This window comes from Acomys minous (genome assembly GCF_964271855.1).
Source record: "Acomys minous genome assembly, chromosome: 3".
Taxonomy (NCBI): domain Eukaryota; kingdom Metazoa; phylum Chordata; class Mammalia; order Rodentia; family Muridae; genus Acomys; species Acomys minous.
The window spans coordinates 69487847-69503111 of record NC_140485.1 but is presented as its reverse complement, the minus strand read 5'-3'; the positions used below and the strand labels follow the sequence as shown (position 1 = coordinate 69503111).

Below are 15265 nucleotides of genomic sequence, written 5' to 3'. Positions count from 1 at the left end.
ACTAGCTGGCTGTTTTTTGGTGGCTGTGGAGACTAGAGATGAGGCTTGGCTGGTGGAGATGGTTTGCTAGGGGCCTTTGAAGGTTAGTCCCACCACTCACTTTGGCCCAGAGCCCTCTGCTTCCTGTCTGTCGTGATGTGACTTGTCTGTGACATGGGTCTTTGCCAGTATGAACTCCGCCATGCCTCTCCTGCTGTGGTGAACTGAAATCCCCCTAAGGCCATGAGCCAAACAAACCTTCTCTCCTGTAAGCCAATTCTGTTGGTTATCTTGGTCAGAGCTTTGCAAAAGTATCCAGGCTTGACTCTAGTAAGTGTGCCATCTCCCTTGGCCTCAATTTTTCTTTTGTGTCCCCCAAATGGGGTAGATTGTAATAATTTCTACCTTCTATGGTGAGGTTAACAGAAAGGTAAACCATCAACAGTGTTGAATAATTATCACAAGTAATTTCACTCCGCAGTTTCAGTTTTCAGTCCAGTTAACAATTGCCATAGGGGCTGGAGAGATGGCTCAGAGGTTAAGAGCACTCACTGGCTGCTCTTCCAGAGGTCCTGAGTTCAATTCCCAGCAACCAACCACATGGTGGCTCACAACCATCTGTAATGAGATCTGGTGCCCTCTTCTGGAGTTCAGGTGTATATGCAGGCAGAGCACTGTATATAACAAATAAATAAATCTTAAAAAAAAAAATTGCCATAGAATTTGATAGAAAACCTTGCAGCTAAACCAGGCATTCATTATTCTCCTGCATGGGATTTGGGGGTGGGGGGGGTGGGGGGGGCCTCGAATTCCAACCCTCACTGCTTCAAACTATCTAAGGCCTGGGCTGGACGGGGCTCCCAGGGGCTGGGCTCATCCTATACAGCCTGGCTTCGAGGTGACCCAGAAGCTAGCTAGGACTATATACCGGTGCCATCTTCCTGTCACTTTTGTTAGTATGGGCTTTGTCACAGCATGGTGACAGCTGGGCCTTGTCATTGCCGCCACCATCATCTTTATGAGACAAGTAGCCTAAGCCGCCCTCAATCCTCCTGCTTCACTCCCAAGTTGCCAGCGTTACACGTGTGTGTGTGTGTGTGTGTGTGTGTGTGTGTGTGTGTGTGTGTGCCGCTGTAACACCCAGTTAGTCAGACTCACCTGGAGGCTCCGGGTCCCAGTGTCCTGCTGTCACAGCCCAGCAGTCACCCAGCTTGCTGCTCCATGCCATGGCCTGGGGTGCATACACTAGGCAGAGAGTGAAGGATTCGGAGCCACGTTTTTCAAACTGCCCACACCAGGGTTCTTTTCAGACTGTGTGTGAATCACATGAGAGGCTGGGGAAGGCTGCGCTCACTAGAATGCTGAGCCCGCCTGGGGTCGCGGAGTGAGAATTGGTGACACTGTCCTCAGCGTAGGTGCAGAGCCAGACACCTCCTGATTGCACATAGATGCCCAAAGCTGTAGGGCCAGCAAGCACAGAACCCTAGAGCCCTCTGCCCACGGCATGCCCCTTCCAGTCCTTACCAACTCAGATTTGCCTACTTGTCCCCACCTCAGACACTGACCCAAAGCTTCATCTCTCCTGTGCCAGCTGCCCAGCTCCCACCCTTGGTCCTGTGCTCATCAGAACTCAACTCCTCATTCCTGGGCTGGGGATACACTCCGCAGCAGAGCACTTGCCTAGCACACAGGAGGCCTTAAACTCAGCTCCCAGCACTAAAGCAAAACAAAACGCCATCCCCACATTCTTGACACTGCCCCAAGGTCTCCCTGGCCCGTGCACTCCTCTCCACTTGACCTCTCTGAGCCCCTAGGTTCCAGACCCCCGGCCTTCACTTCTGATGCTCCTTTGTCCCCTACTGACTCCTTTGCTGTTCCCAGGGCCTGGCCCATCAGGCCCCAGCTGAAGTTTCCTGTCCTTTGGCCAACCCAGCCCCAGCTGTCCCCACAGCCTGGCTCGGCGCCCAGTGTTCTCCCCTGCCCTTCCTTGTGCAGCGGGGCTCTTCTGACGCCTTTGGTTCATTTTCTGTGTTAGAAGAAGCTCCTTAGCAATAAGGGGCGTGTCTGCCTTGTTCCCCGGGCCACCCCAAGTCTAGGCTAGTGTTCTATGGCTTGCAAGTGCCACAGGAAGAGTGTTGAATGCTTGGGATGTTAGAGGTACAGGGGTGGCACGGTGGCGGTGTTGTGTACACATGGGAGAAACCTGGCACAGGGTGTGTGTGTGTGTGTACATGGGAGAAGCCTGGCACAGGGTGTGTGTGTGTGTGTGTGTGTGTGTGCGCACTGGGAAGGCCAATGAAGGGTGGGCCACAGTGAACTGTGTAAACTGTAGAATGACAATCCCTCCTGGGAAATGTGAAGTTCCCTTCTCAGGCAGCTGGGCGGCCACAGCACTGGCTGTTGGGGGCGGTACCGGGCTCCCCTCTGTCCCGCCCCCCAGCCTGAAGCCTGGCTGGCCAGCGTGGCAGAGGGAGGGCGCAGGCCCGAGCTTTGGGAAAAGTTTGTAGGCCATTGCTACAGCGGCGACTTGACCAAGACGTGCAGGGTCCAGAGCCCAGCCCACTCCAGCGCCACTCGCTAGCTATGGGTAAGTCGCTGCCGGAGCTCAGGGCTGGGGAAGCTGCAGGCCGGGGCTACCCCCCACCCCCAGTCCCCCGATCCCGCGCTAAGGAAGGCCCCTCCTCTCCCTGCCCATTCACCTTCCTGGGGAGTGGCTTGGCCTGAGGGACCCCCTAGGATCTTCCAGTGAGAGGACTCTGCAGTTAGGACTTTGGGGTAGTTCCTCAGAAAGGATGGCTTTGGAGTGCTGAGGCTCCTGGAGGCTCTGCAGACAGCTCTGAGGGGCACTCCAGTTCTGCAGACTGGGCCATCTACCCAGAAGCCTAGCCAGCCGGGACACTGCTTAGCACCTCAGTGCTGGTTTCTGCCCTAGACCAGGGCGCTGACAGAACACTTAAACAGAACGCTTGTGCTAGGTTTGACTCCAGTAAGAGAGGACAGGTCCACTGATGCAGGCGTTCCAGCCAGGAGGACATGTCTGCCACTGCTGGGGACCAGGATTTTTGTTATCTTTTCTGAATTCAGAAACTCAAAGGGACAGTCGGTTACTCATTCTTCAGTGGACATGTAGCTGGGGCCACACCCAGGGGCTGGGACACCCAGAAAACAAGGGAGACTGTGTTCTCAATCTCAGGAGATGAGGAGGAGCTGGGGAACAGGCAGTGGGCAAGATGCTCTGGAACACACAGCGCGAGGAAAGCCAGTAGCTGTGTTCCCTGGGTAGCAGGCGATGTGGGGTGTGGTGGGAGGGTGGTGCGGGGTGGGGGGTGGGGGTCTAAGGTCTACCTGAAACTAGGGGAAGGAGCTTCCAGGTGGCAGGAACACACCGTGGGGTCCAAGCCAGGGGCTCAGCAGCTCAGGGAAGAAGGGGAGGGGGGCCGAGAGGTGAGTAGGGGACAGATTGACAGGGCTCTGTGGGCTGTGAAGAGGACTTTGGATGTCATTCCGAATAACAGAGGAGCTGGAGGTGTTAAGCTGTGGTAGGAAGTGAGGGAAACTGAGTTGTCCCTAGGCTGTTTGGTGGGGGCACAGTAGCTAACACTGGCAGTGAGACGGCTGTTATCTCGTTTGTAGATAAAGAGCTTCAGAAGGTTCATTCTTGGAGCCCGGTCAGAGAATAAACGTCCTCATCCTAAAAGGGAGGAACAGGAGAAAAGCAAGCGAAAACTGGGCCAAAGCGAGAACCAGGCTCAGAAAGGCAGTCAGTCAGTGCTTCCTGGAGATCTGTTCCGGCACCTGGGACTCACAGTGTCACTAGGCACTTGCATGACCTTGACTACCTGTCTCTAGCAACTGAGAGACTAAAGACCACGCCCTTCCTTCTGAGCTGGCTCCCCTGTGGCTTTCCTTGGTGGATGGTTTGGTAGCTCTAACTTCCTGAGGTAAGCCACAGGTCCCCTGGGGTTCATTGCTGTAGTGGCCTTAGAGTCCCTAGCCAGATGATTATGGTGATATAAACCTAGAGAAAACTACTTCTTAGGTGGCTCTGGGCCAGAGGCTCTCTCCTCACCAAGGAAAGCCTTTTAATTAAACTGATAGTTTTGTTGCCACAATGCACGGGGACTTGGTGGATTTCTCAGATACCCACAAAGCATCTTACCTTTTGTCAGTGTGCTTGGCTTTTCTTGAGGGGCGTGGGGCTTGGCTTGGTTTGGCTTATTTTTAATAGTGTGAATCTCTTCAGAGACCTTGCCTTCCTCAGCCCAAACTTCATGCAGGCTTCTCAAACTAGGCTGCTCTGCTCTTGCTCTCGACTCTCACTGTAAACCTGGCAAGAAGCAGCTAGCAATGGCCGTGTCACAGCCTGAATGCTGGACTACCTTGAGATTTTCATTCAGCTTAGTTGTTTGAAAATCACTTCTAAAAAATCTTCTGTGTGAGAGAGAGAAGGGTGGTGGTGGTGGTGGTGGTGGTGGTGGTGGTGGTAGTGATGCATACAGGCGGATGGGAAGGGGAGCACAGGGGTACACATTCCATGCTGTGCATATGGAGGTCTGGGAGCAAACAGCCTTTGGTGATCGGTTCTCTTCCTACCACCTCAGCAGGGCCTCTCTGGCTATTTTGTTGCTCTGTGAGCTCCAGGATAGCTACCCCGCCCCCACTGCTCTGAGGGGGGGGCGCGGATTCTGCTGTCTCTGCTTTCCACATTGCCATAGGAGTCCCAGAGGAATGCTGTGATAACGGATGTGATGACCACATCTGGCTTTCTGTGGCTTCTAGGACCCTCACTCCAATTGTTGTCAGCAAGTGTTTTCACCTACTTTTACACCATCTCACTGAGCCTAAAGTAAGACTTCCCCCGACAGAGTCTCAGGATGTGGACAAATTTGTACACAAATGCTATGTTGGAGTGTAGCAAATGGCCTATAGTCCAGTTCTGGATAGAGGTTTTATTCTTCTCTGAAGCCTCATAGGCCTGGCCATCACTGCCTGAACTCCTGTTGGCGTTCTGCTCTTCTGAGTACCTACTGGACACACTCACCAAGGCCTGATAATAGCTTTCTGGGCTTCCTTAGTCCATATCTCTAAACTCCCCCTCCCCCCCTCCCCAAACCAGTTCCATAGGTTTAAGGACCTCAGGACCTGGTATAGCCACAGCAACAACCCCACTTCTGGTACTAATTTCCTTTATCAGTTACTTTCCACAGCTGCAACCCAAATACCCAAGAGAACAACTTGAAAGTAGGCAAGGCTTATTTTCACCTTACAGTTTCAGCGTGTTTGGTCCATAGTTTCTTGGTCCACTGCATGAAGGCAGGATGGCCAGGCGGAGGAAGCATCGAATGGGGCGGTCCTTTCACCTCATGGTGCAATGGAAGAAGAGAGTAGAGAAGAGACAGCAACTTACTTCCTCCAAATAGGCCGCACATTCTAATGTTTCTAGAACCTTCCCAAATAACGCTACTAACAGGGATCAAGCCTCCCAACAACACCAGCTCTTTGTGGGCTCAGTTCATACATAAGCCAAAGCAATCACCTCGTGTGCCCTGATAGAACCTCTGAGACTGAATGCCCCAGGACCTCACTTGGGAGGTGACGACAGTGCACCAGGTAGCAACTTTGGGAGTGCTTCCCTCATCAGGAACAGGAATGAGGAATGAATGGCAGGGGTGTCGGGGGTAGGGCTAGGAGGAGGGTGCAAATCGCAATAACTTTTCCACCACTAGCATTTTGCCTCTTCATAAAAATTGTCTGACAGCTGATGAGAAGCAGGAGTGAGAGGTCAGAACACAATCGCAACATGCGAGCATGTGTTAATTACCTGCATTGATGGGCTCGCTTTGGCGCTGGTGACGGCTCATCCCCATTCTTGTCATGAGTTTAGTCCCTCACAGGTAATGCTGAAGCACACACACACACACACACACAAAACAAAAACAAAAACAAAAAACAAGCCACAAAACAAAACAAGAAAAAACCAACTGAAGCACACCTCATAAAGTTGTGGTGAGACACGAATGGCCTATTAAGCTTGGTGATCAAAGCAGTACCTGGACTAGAGACTGCTCTCAGTAAATCTGGCTATCGTGTTCCCAGTGTTCTCCTTGTCTGGAGTCAGGGTGGGTCGGTAGAGGCTGCTGGCTGCTTCTAGATGCTTCCAGAAATAACTAAGCTTAAATGTGTGAATTAAAGCATGAGATGACCTGTACAACTCTAATACCAAGGTGGCAATCATCAAACACACGAGTTATTAATATTACTATTAATAATAGAAGAGATTTTATTCTGAAGGTCATGGGCCCTAAGAGACTGTTTTCCCCGAGTAAATTAATGAAACCTGAGACACCCCTCCCATCACATTGTCTGCCATTTGCGTGTCCACACACGGTTGATTACTACTGTACGCAGCAGCACAGGTGCACAAGTTTCTATGTTCTAGAACATTCTCTTAGACAGCACGGCTGTCAGATGACAGCAAATGGATCTGTAGGGGAAACAGTACAGCAGCCCCAAGCTTACTCCATCTGTGAAAAGCAGGCTTGGCAGCAAAAAACAGTGTCTTGAGTGAGTACAGGACAAGAGCGGGCAAATGCAGAGAGCTTGCCTGATACGTTTAAATTGATCTTTGTGAAGCAGGAACTGTTAGGCTAGCCTGGAAAGCATCCAGTTCTAACTGGTTTGGGTCAAGTGGCTGGAAACTTGGGGATCAGAAGGTGGGGTGTCCCTTCATGACTAAAGGGAGGAACCTACCAATCTTGAGGATGTGTGAGCTGGGAGTGGGGAGATCATGGCTGACAAACACTGGGTCACTGCTCTGTTTTTCTCCAGTCTCTCTCTGCTCACTGTCCCTTTATAATCCCTGGTGTTTGTACTTCTGGATTTTTTTTCACCCTGTGCAAACCCTCAAGGCTTAGTGACCAGGAGCTCTGGATTCTTCCACTGCTCACCACTTCATTAACCTCTGATTTTAAATTCATGAATTCAACTTGTTCCTGGTCACTATTTTTTCTTACATGTTCTTTCATTCCTTACTTGGCGAATTAATTTATTGTCAGGTTATTTTGGGATTTCTGATGAAAATCATCTGGCTGCCTCTTTGACTACATCCCACAGTCTTGGGTATGTGGCCTTTCTGTTCCCTGTAGATGGCTATTTTTATTTTATTCCTCCTCCTTCTCTGCTAATCTTTTGTGTTTTGAGACAGGGGTTTGCTGTGTAGCCCAGCCTGGCCTCAAACTTGTTGTAGTCCTCCTGCCTTAACCTACAGCCTGCTGGGCTCTCGGCCTAACTATGTCTCACAGGAACATATAGTTTTATATGATTCTTTTTTTAAACATCCATCTGGTTGGATGCCAGGTCATGGACAACATCACTGCAGTGCCAGCCTTGAGAGCACATCCAGCATGCGGTAGATGCTGGATGGCTGGGTGTCCATGACAGTGGATGGGATATGAAGATGGGTGGGAAACGGATGGATCTGTGGGTAGATGCATCAATAAATCAACGGATGGTTGGCCAAGTTAAAGGGTGAATGCAGAGATAAATGAATGGTTGGGAGGATGGGTGCAAGATGGATGCATGGGTAGACAGATGGATGACTGGATGGACTGGTAAACACAAGAAAGGACGGAGAAGAGAGATGGATGAGTATGTGTGCTGGTGGGAGGAAGGGGCAGGAAAGAAAGTTGGCTGGAAGGATGGATGGATGCATGGATGAATGGACAGGTGGAAGTGTGTGTGGGCAGATGGATGGGGAGGAGGGAAGGGATGAAGGAGGGAGGGTAGACAGATGTCTGGCTGGCTGATTGGGCAGATAGATGAGTAGATGGATGGACAGATGGATGGATATGTGAGCTGATGGAAGAAAGAAAGGAGAGGAAGTGAAGGAAGGATAAGCAGTTGAATAATTGGATGTGCGGAGACAGACTAATGGCTAGATTGAGGGATGGATGGATAAATAGAAAAAGAGAAAGGAAGGAAGGAAGGGCAGGTGGTTGAACAATACACAGCTGGATAGATGGAGGGCTGACAGACAGAAGGGAGGATGTGAAGAACGGACCCTCTGGTAAGAGTCAGTGTGCCCTGTCACTTTTGTTTTCCAGGCCATCGCCCACCTGCCCTCCCACTCTGTGCCTCCGTGTCTCTGCTGGGTGGCCTGACCTTTGGCTATGAGCTGGCTGTCATATCCGGTGCCCTGCTCCCCCTGCAGCTGGACTTCGGGCTGAGTTGCCTGGAACAGGAGCTCGTGGTGGGCAGTCTGCTCTTGGGTGCTCTCCTCGCGTCCCTGGTTGGAGGATTCCTCATTGACTGCTATGGCAGGAGACGAGCCATCCTGGGGAGCAATGTGGTGCTGCTGGCTGGCAGCCTGATTCTGGGCCTGGCTGGCTCCCTGCCCTGGCTGCTCCTGGGCCGCTCATCTGTTGGATTCGCCATCTCACTGTCTTCCATGGCTTGCTGTATCTACGTGTCAGAGTTGGTAGGGCCGCGACAGCGGGGTGTGCTGGTGTCCCTCTATGAGGTTGGCATCACCATAGGCATCCTGTTCTCTTATGCCCTCAACTATGTCCTGGCTGGCACCCCTTGGGGCTGGAGGCACATGTTCGGCTGGGCGGTTGCACCTGCTCTCCTGCAGTCGCTCAGCCTCCTCTTCCTCCCTGCTGGTGCAGAGGGCACAGCAGCCCATCAAAACCTCATCCCGCTCCAGGGAGGGGAGGCCAGCAAACTAGGCCTGGGGAAGCCACAGTACACCTTTCTGGACCTCTTCAGGGCCCAGAACAGTATGCAGAGCCGGACTGTAGTGGGCCTGGGACTGGTGCTCTTCCAGCAGCTAACGGGACAGCCCAATGTGCTATATTACGCCTCCACCATCTTCCGTTCCGTTGGCTTCCAAGGGGGCTCCTCAGCCGTGCTGGCTTCAGTGGGGCTTGGTACTGTGAAGGTGGCTGCCACCCTGACTGCCACGGGGCTGGTAGACCGTGCAGGCCGTAGAGCCCTTCTTCTTTCTGGATGTGCTCTCATGGCCTTGTCTGTCAGTGGCATAGGCCTAGTCAGCTTTGCTGTGTCCCTGGACTCAGGCCCTAGCTGCCTGACCACATCCAACACCAGCCAGCAGATGGACTTGCCTCAAAGCTCGGGTCTGCTTGTGCGTTCATCTCCACCACCAGTGCTACAAACCAGTGGGGAGCAAGGACAACCAGCCCTGTCAATCACTGAGAGAACCAAGCCCCACTCAGTCATCACAGTGTCCCTGGGACCAGCTATGCTGGACCCAGCTCTGAATATCGCCTCTCCAGTGCCCCCCAGTCCCATCCTGGGGCACACCCTGCTATGCTGGTCTGCACTGCTTTGCATGATGGTCTACGTGAGCGCCTTCTCCTTTGGATTTGGACCAGGTAGGAGGGATTACTGGGTAAGAAAATCCAGAGTCTCTGTCCCTTTGAGTGGGCCTTATTGGTCTAGGGACCCTGGAGCTTTAGTGGCGGGAGACTGAGGCACCAGGGCTTCTTGCTTGTTATTGAGGGCCTCCCCAACAGCCTTGCAACCCAGCTGCCCTTGCAAGTTTTTAACCCTATAGCCCCAACACCAAATTTTAAACTTCAGGTCCCTTGGATCAGGGACCTTGGATCTGTCCCTAGGTGGCTCCATCAGAAGGGCTGGATTGAAAAAGATGTAATGAGCCAGACAAAACCCAGACATTCCAGCGTGCCTAGGACCCATTCCACTCTTGACTCTGAATGTCCTGTGTCCCAGGAACCTGAGATGGTGGCTACTGATGGGATTCTTGCAGGGACAAGCAGGTGTGCAGCGGGGGAGACTCTGGGGTGAAGAGTATGACACAAGGGTTCAGCCCAGGAGGGTGGGACGTGGCCTGCCCAGCTCATGGGAGCCCAGAACGTCTCTCTTGCTCTCACCCCCACAGTAACCTGGCTGGTCCTTAGTGAGATCTACCCGGAAGAGATCCGAGGCAGGGCCTTCGCTTTCTGTAGCAGCTTCAATTGGGCAGCCAACTTCTTCATCAGCCTCTCCTTCCTTGACCTCATTGGTGAGTGATCTGGCCTCATCCCGAGCCACGTGGGTCCAGCTGGACCCAGGGACAGTTTTCTCCAGAGCTAAAGCTCCCTAATTTGCTGGGTCACGGTGCCATGAAACCTGATGCAGTCCAGGCTGAAAGCCAAAAGCGAGTATTTCATCTCAAGTCACCTAAATGAGTGTGTGTGTGTGTGTGTGTGTGTGCGGGGGGGGAGAGGTAGGGTGGGGGGGTGGGGGGGGTGGGAGGTGGGGGGGGGTGGCTTCAGGCAGAACCAGTCTTGGTTTTTCCCACCACAGGGTCTGTCTTTCATTCTTTCTCATTAGATGCACCCCAAGTCCTGGGCCCTGCTCTCATTGGCTCAAGACCACTTGCCCCTCCTACAGCCAATGGCTGGTGCTATTGTGATGCCCAGTGAGCGCCCCTTGACCCTGAGTAGTTCTTAGAACTGGGTTACTTTTCTACCTCCCCTGGTCAAGTGCTTCCCTGGCTAGCTCATGGGGCTGTGTGGGACATTTTTGGAGAAGCCACCCACACGTTGGTCTCACTGCTGCCTCTGTCTTCAGACATTGCTGTGTGGGATGGATAAAGATGAGGGGAAGGAGGGAGGGGAAAAAGGAGGGACCCTCTTGCCTCATTTTACAGATGGGGGAATGTGTAACTCCTGAGTCCATCCAGGTGTCAGAGGACTGGAGCCTGGCCCTACTGACCCAGCCCAGGGTGCCCACTGCTCAGGGAGGCCGACGGAACGGTGCCCACAAGGAACTTGGCTTCTCTGTTTACAGAGACCTTTCTTTCAAGCTCCCTCTCCCTGTCATGGGCCCAGTGACTTGAGAGGCCCCTGGGGCCATCTCTGATGTGGTCTTTAGCTCTGGGTAGAGAGCCCTTTGCTCTAAGCTGGAGCAGTGGCTCCTGACTATCTGTCCTCCTGGCTCAGGTCCAGGCTAGGCCAACTGTAGCTTCATTTGCACAGTGACCCTTCCGGAGCAGACACTCTGGAGACATCTTCATCACAGTCCCTGCAGCTGGCGGCACCTCCACTCAGGTGTTCTGACTCTGAGGGACCTTTCCTTGCATACAAGGTGCCCTCGCTGTGTTGGTGACTCGAGTCTCAGGGATAGACTCTGGCTTTTAGGTCCTTACCTGAGTGTTTGTCAACTGTTCTGCAAACTGGCCATTCCTTGCCCTTGTGTGGGTGAACTGTGGCTCTACACCTAGGACCTGCTGGGTCGCTTAGGCCTCAAGAGCGGGTGCTCAGCTCCTGACCCACACTCCTGACTTTTGTGTCCCAAGGTGCCATAGGCTTGGCCTGGACCTTCCTGCTCTATGGGCTGACTGCTGTCCTTGGCCTGGCCTTCATCTACTTACTTGTTCCTGAAACAAAGGGACAGTCACTGGCTGAGATAGAGCAGCAGTTTCGGATGAGCAGGTATGTGGTGGGTGGGGGTGGGGGAGTAGGCAGGGGGTGGGATGGTGCCTCAAAAACGGAGCCCTTCAGGACCTCAGGCTCCTCTTCCTTTAAGCAGAGGCTCACATGTCCTGCCTTGCTGCCACTGTCCCTGAGCCGTTTTCCCTCAGCTATTTTGTATAATCAGAGAGTGGCACTGCATCGACCTTAAGGTCCAGCTCCTGGCTTTGTGTGTATGGTGAAATGATCAAGCCTGGGCCTCTGCACGTGTAACCATGTGTAAACACGTGTAAGCACATGTAGCCACGTGTAAGCACTCTACCACTGAGCTCCATCCCAGACCTGGCTTTTGTTTTGAGACAGGGTCCAGCCATATAGTGCACGTTAACCTGGGACTTGCTGTGTAGCTCAAGCCGACTTCATACTTGCAAGCTGCCTCTCTCAGACTCCTTGTTGTTGTTGGTTTGGGTTTTTTGTTTTGTTTTGTTTTGTTTTTGTTTTTCAAGACAGGGTTTCTCTGTGTAACCTTGGCTGTCCTGGACTCACTTTGTAGACCAGGCTGGCCTCGAATGCACAGCGAACTGCCTGTTTCTGCCTCCTGAGTGCTGGGATTAAAGGCGTGCACTGCCACCACGCCCAGCTCTGTCTCAGACTCTTGACTGTCAGGACTGCCAGTGGGAGCCACCATGACAGGCTCTCCCAAGGAATTGAAAATGAATTACAAAACTGCAGAGAACTGGAATTTACTCAGAATTTTAGAGTCATGAACTTCGGGGAAAACAACCCAGCTGTGGGCTTAGTCCATGCTCCACCAGGCGTTTCTGTGAAGTCCTTGCAGCTACGTCCCAGGTGGAGGTTGGCGCCTTTGGGAATGTAGCAGAGGTCAAGGGTGACAAGATGCTGTCCTCAACGAACTGCTGCTCAAGTTGGGAAGGGGCAGAAAGTAAGCTAACAGACTATTTAGAAAGAATGGTCTTGGGGCTGGAGAGATGGCTCAGCAGTTAAGAGCACTGGCTGCTCTTCCAAAGGTCCTGAGTTCAATTCCCAGCAACCACATGGTGGCTCGCAACCATCTATAATGAGATCTGGTGCCCTCTTCTGGTGTGCAAGTGTACTTGCAGACAGAGCACTGTATCTTAATAAATATATCTTTTAAAAAAAAGAGTGCTCTAAACAGATGCTATTTAATGAGAAGAAGAATCAAGCAGCATACCTTGCTGGGAGGCCAGACTAGCACAGAGAGGGACAGAGCAGATCAGGGGTCGTGGCTCAGTTAGAGGGAAGGCCTTTCCGAGCAGGTGCAAGTTTAGCCAGCAAGGAGGAAGGGCAGCCACTCAAAGATGAGGGGAGGAGCCTCCCAGGTGGAGGGAGTAGCTGCTTCAAAAGCACTGAGGAGGGAGCCTGTCTGACCTGGGCAAGGAGCAAGGGATCCCGAGGGACTGGAAGAGGGAGGCGGGACGGGGGAAGATCAGATCAGGTAGATGGAGCTAGACCACTTTGGGTCTGGAGGTCACAAACAGGATTTCAGAATCTTAGCATCCTGGGAGAAAAGGGGGGGGGGCGGGCAGGAGCACAAGAAGGGGCCTCAGGATTTTGTGGTGATGAGAAAATGCCCCTATCTTTCTTGTAGCTTCTGGCTGCCTGTTCTATTTCTGGGATGGCCTGAAGGGTTTGTTTGTTTGTTTGTTTGTTTGTTTGTTTGTCTTTGTAATATTGAGCCAGCCTGCAGCTGAGAGGAACCAGGTGCAGGGAGTGGTGGTGACTGAGGGGATAGGCCATCCCTCCTGGAGACAGACTGCTGAAGTGGGCATGGTACAGTGGCTCTAGCTAAGGTGCTGGTGTTTGGGCTGTTTCACACAGGTGTACTGAGAATTCTCCAGGTGGTGACCCTGGCTGGGGGTAGCGGGATGTCCTGTGGCATTCAGTACTTTTTTCCCCTGCGGCCTGGAACAGTGGCAGGCACATCCCTGTCTTCAGTGACACAAGTCTATGGATGATCAAAATGGAGTTCAAGGGCAGCCGATGTCCCTGAGTCGGGAGAGAAGGCCAGTGGCTTCAGAGCTCCAGGAGAATGTTCTTGGAGGACAGACGAGCAAGCGCAAAGGTCCTGGCTGGAGCGATGGCCGTTCTGGCATTTGGAGAAAGAGGCACTGGAGGCCATCGTGGCTGTGGTGTTAGGCAGAGCATTATACAGGTCCTCACAGGGGCATGGAAGGGTCTGGCTCTGAGGTGAAAGGACACAGTGGCTCAGATGGAGGCACAGCAAATCCTAGAGCAGGCTGGAGAAGAGGGATGCATGTTAGAAATGAATCAGGAAGGGGCAGAACAGGGTGAGGGCCGTAACGTACGCCCACTGCTTCCTGCCCGGGGAAGGCCCCATGCCTGCTGCTCTCTGATTGTACGGTTTCCTTGGCAGGTTCCCTCTGCGCTTTGGCCATAAGCAGAACCCCAGCACTATCCAGTACCACCGCCTCGAGGGCTCCTCAGCCTCCTGAGGGGTTTGTCGGCTTGGAAGATGCTGGGGCATTGGTTTCGGCAGCCCATCTTTGGCTCCCTGCCTGCTGGGGCCTGGAACTCATGATCCAGGTTTCCTTCTGCAGTGACCCCTGCCCTGGAGGTTGCTGGGATGAGATGAACCCCAAACTCCTCATTTCGAGTGTGAGACTCCAAGGGCTCTGGAAAAATCTAGCTCCATGTCTCAGTTTCGCCATGGAGTTGGCTTGTCTGCCATGTTTATAATGACATCCTCTGTGGTGTTGTGACCGAGTGCTTCTCAGGTAACCTGGGAAGGAAGTGCCTCCTGCCATTGTCCAAGACCAGCAGGGGCCGTGAGTCTCCATCTTCCTTGTCTGCTTGCCAGGGCCTTAGTGATGGGGAGCCTGTTTTTGTCACCTGCTTCCACTTGCCCAGGATATTCATCAGGTGCTGGAACTTGGACTGGGGGACAACAGAACTTGGACTGGGGGACAACAGGCTGTAGCTAAAATGGCTTTATGATCCCTGGTCTCAGTTTCCCCCTGTGTGTCCCATGGAAGCCTTGACTAGGCTCCTCCTAAGATCTCGTCTCATAGCACAGGATGGAAGTCTCAGAGCAGGGACGTAAACACTGAGCAAGGGTCCTGCCACATGGCTCTGGGCCCCAACATGTGACAAGTGCTAGGAACCTAACAGGCTAGGAACCCAGCAGCTCTCGGGATGCAGTAGGGGCCTTTGCAGGAAGGGAGGGGTTTGGAGGGACTCCCCCAGGTGCTGGCAGTTGTCACTTCCTCAAGCGACAGAACTGGCACAGTTGTGCCCCTCAGGATGTATTGACTTACCCCGTCTTCAGTGAACCCCCATCCCTTTCTGGAGGGTCTTCAGTGAACCCTGGGGCCTCTGCTTCCCGCATTACACAGGGCTCTTCCTTTGGGGCATTGTAAAGGGTCACTCAGCCTGAGGCAAGCAAGTGGCTCAGGTCAGAGGTCACATAAAGAGGGCCATCAGTAAGACAGAGTTGGTTCCCAGACGCTGGGTAGCTGGCCTCACCCGCACTGTCAGCCACACCCTTCCGGTTCCCACGCCTGGCCTGGTTGACCTTGCTCTCTATTTGTGGATATTTCATTCATGCTGGATTCTGCCTGCGCTGGCTCCCCAGAGCCGACTGCCACAGAGTCAAGATTTCTTCAGACTGGTGGCTAAGCACTGCCATTATTTAAACATGTTTTAATTTATAATAATGTAATTATAACAGTCAGTACTTAAGCATTATCACCTCCTGTGATCATGGTGGCGCACGCCTGTCACCCCAGCACTGGAGAGGCTGGAGGATTGAGAGGCCCAGGCCAGTCTGGCTTCAAACTGAAACCTTGTCC

At 52.9% G+C, this 15265-nt stretch overlaps 1 protein-coding gene across 1 annotated transcript; it reads left to right on the top strand.

Annotated features, from left to right (window-relative positions):
* The first annotated feature begins 2386 nt into the window (after positions 1-2386).
* Positions 2387-14359, top strand: SLC2A10 (solute carrier family 2 member 10). The gene is made up of 5 exons (XM_084775976.1): positions 2387-2566; positions 8082-9371; positions 9899-10021; positions 11300-11435; positions 13831-14359. Exons 1-5 carry the CDS (start codon positions 2563-2565, stop codon positions 13907-13909), a joined length of 1632 nt encoding a protein of 543 aa, XP_084632102.1. The 5' UTR covers positions 2387-2562; the 3' UTR covers positions 13910-14359.
* The last annotated feature ends 906 nt before the right edge of the window (positions 14360-15265 follow it).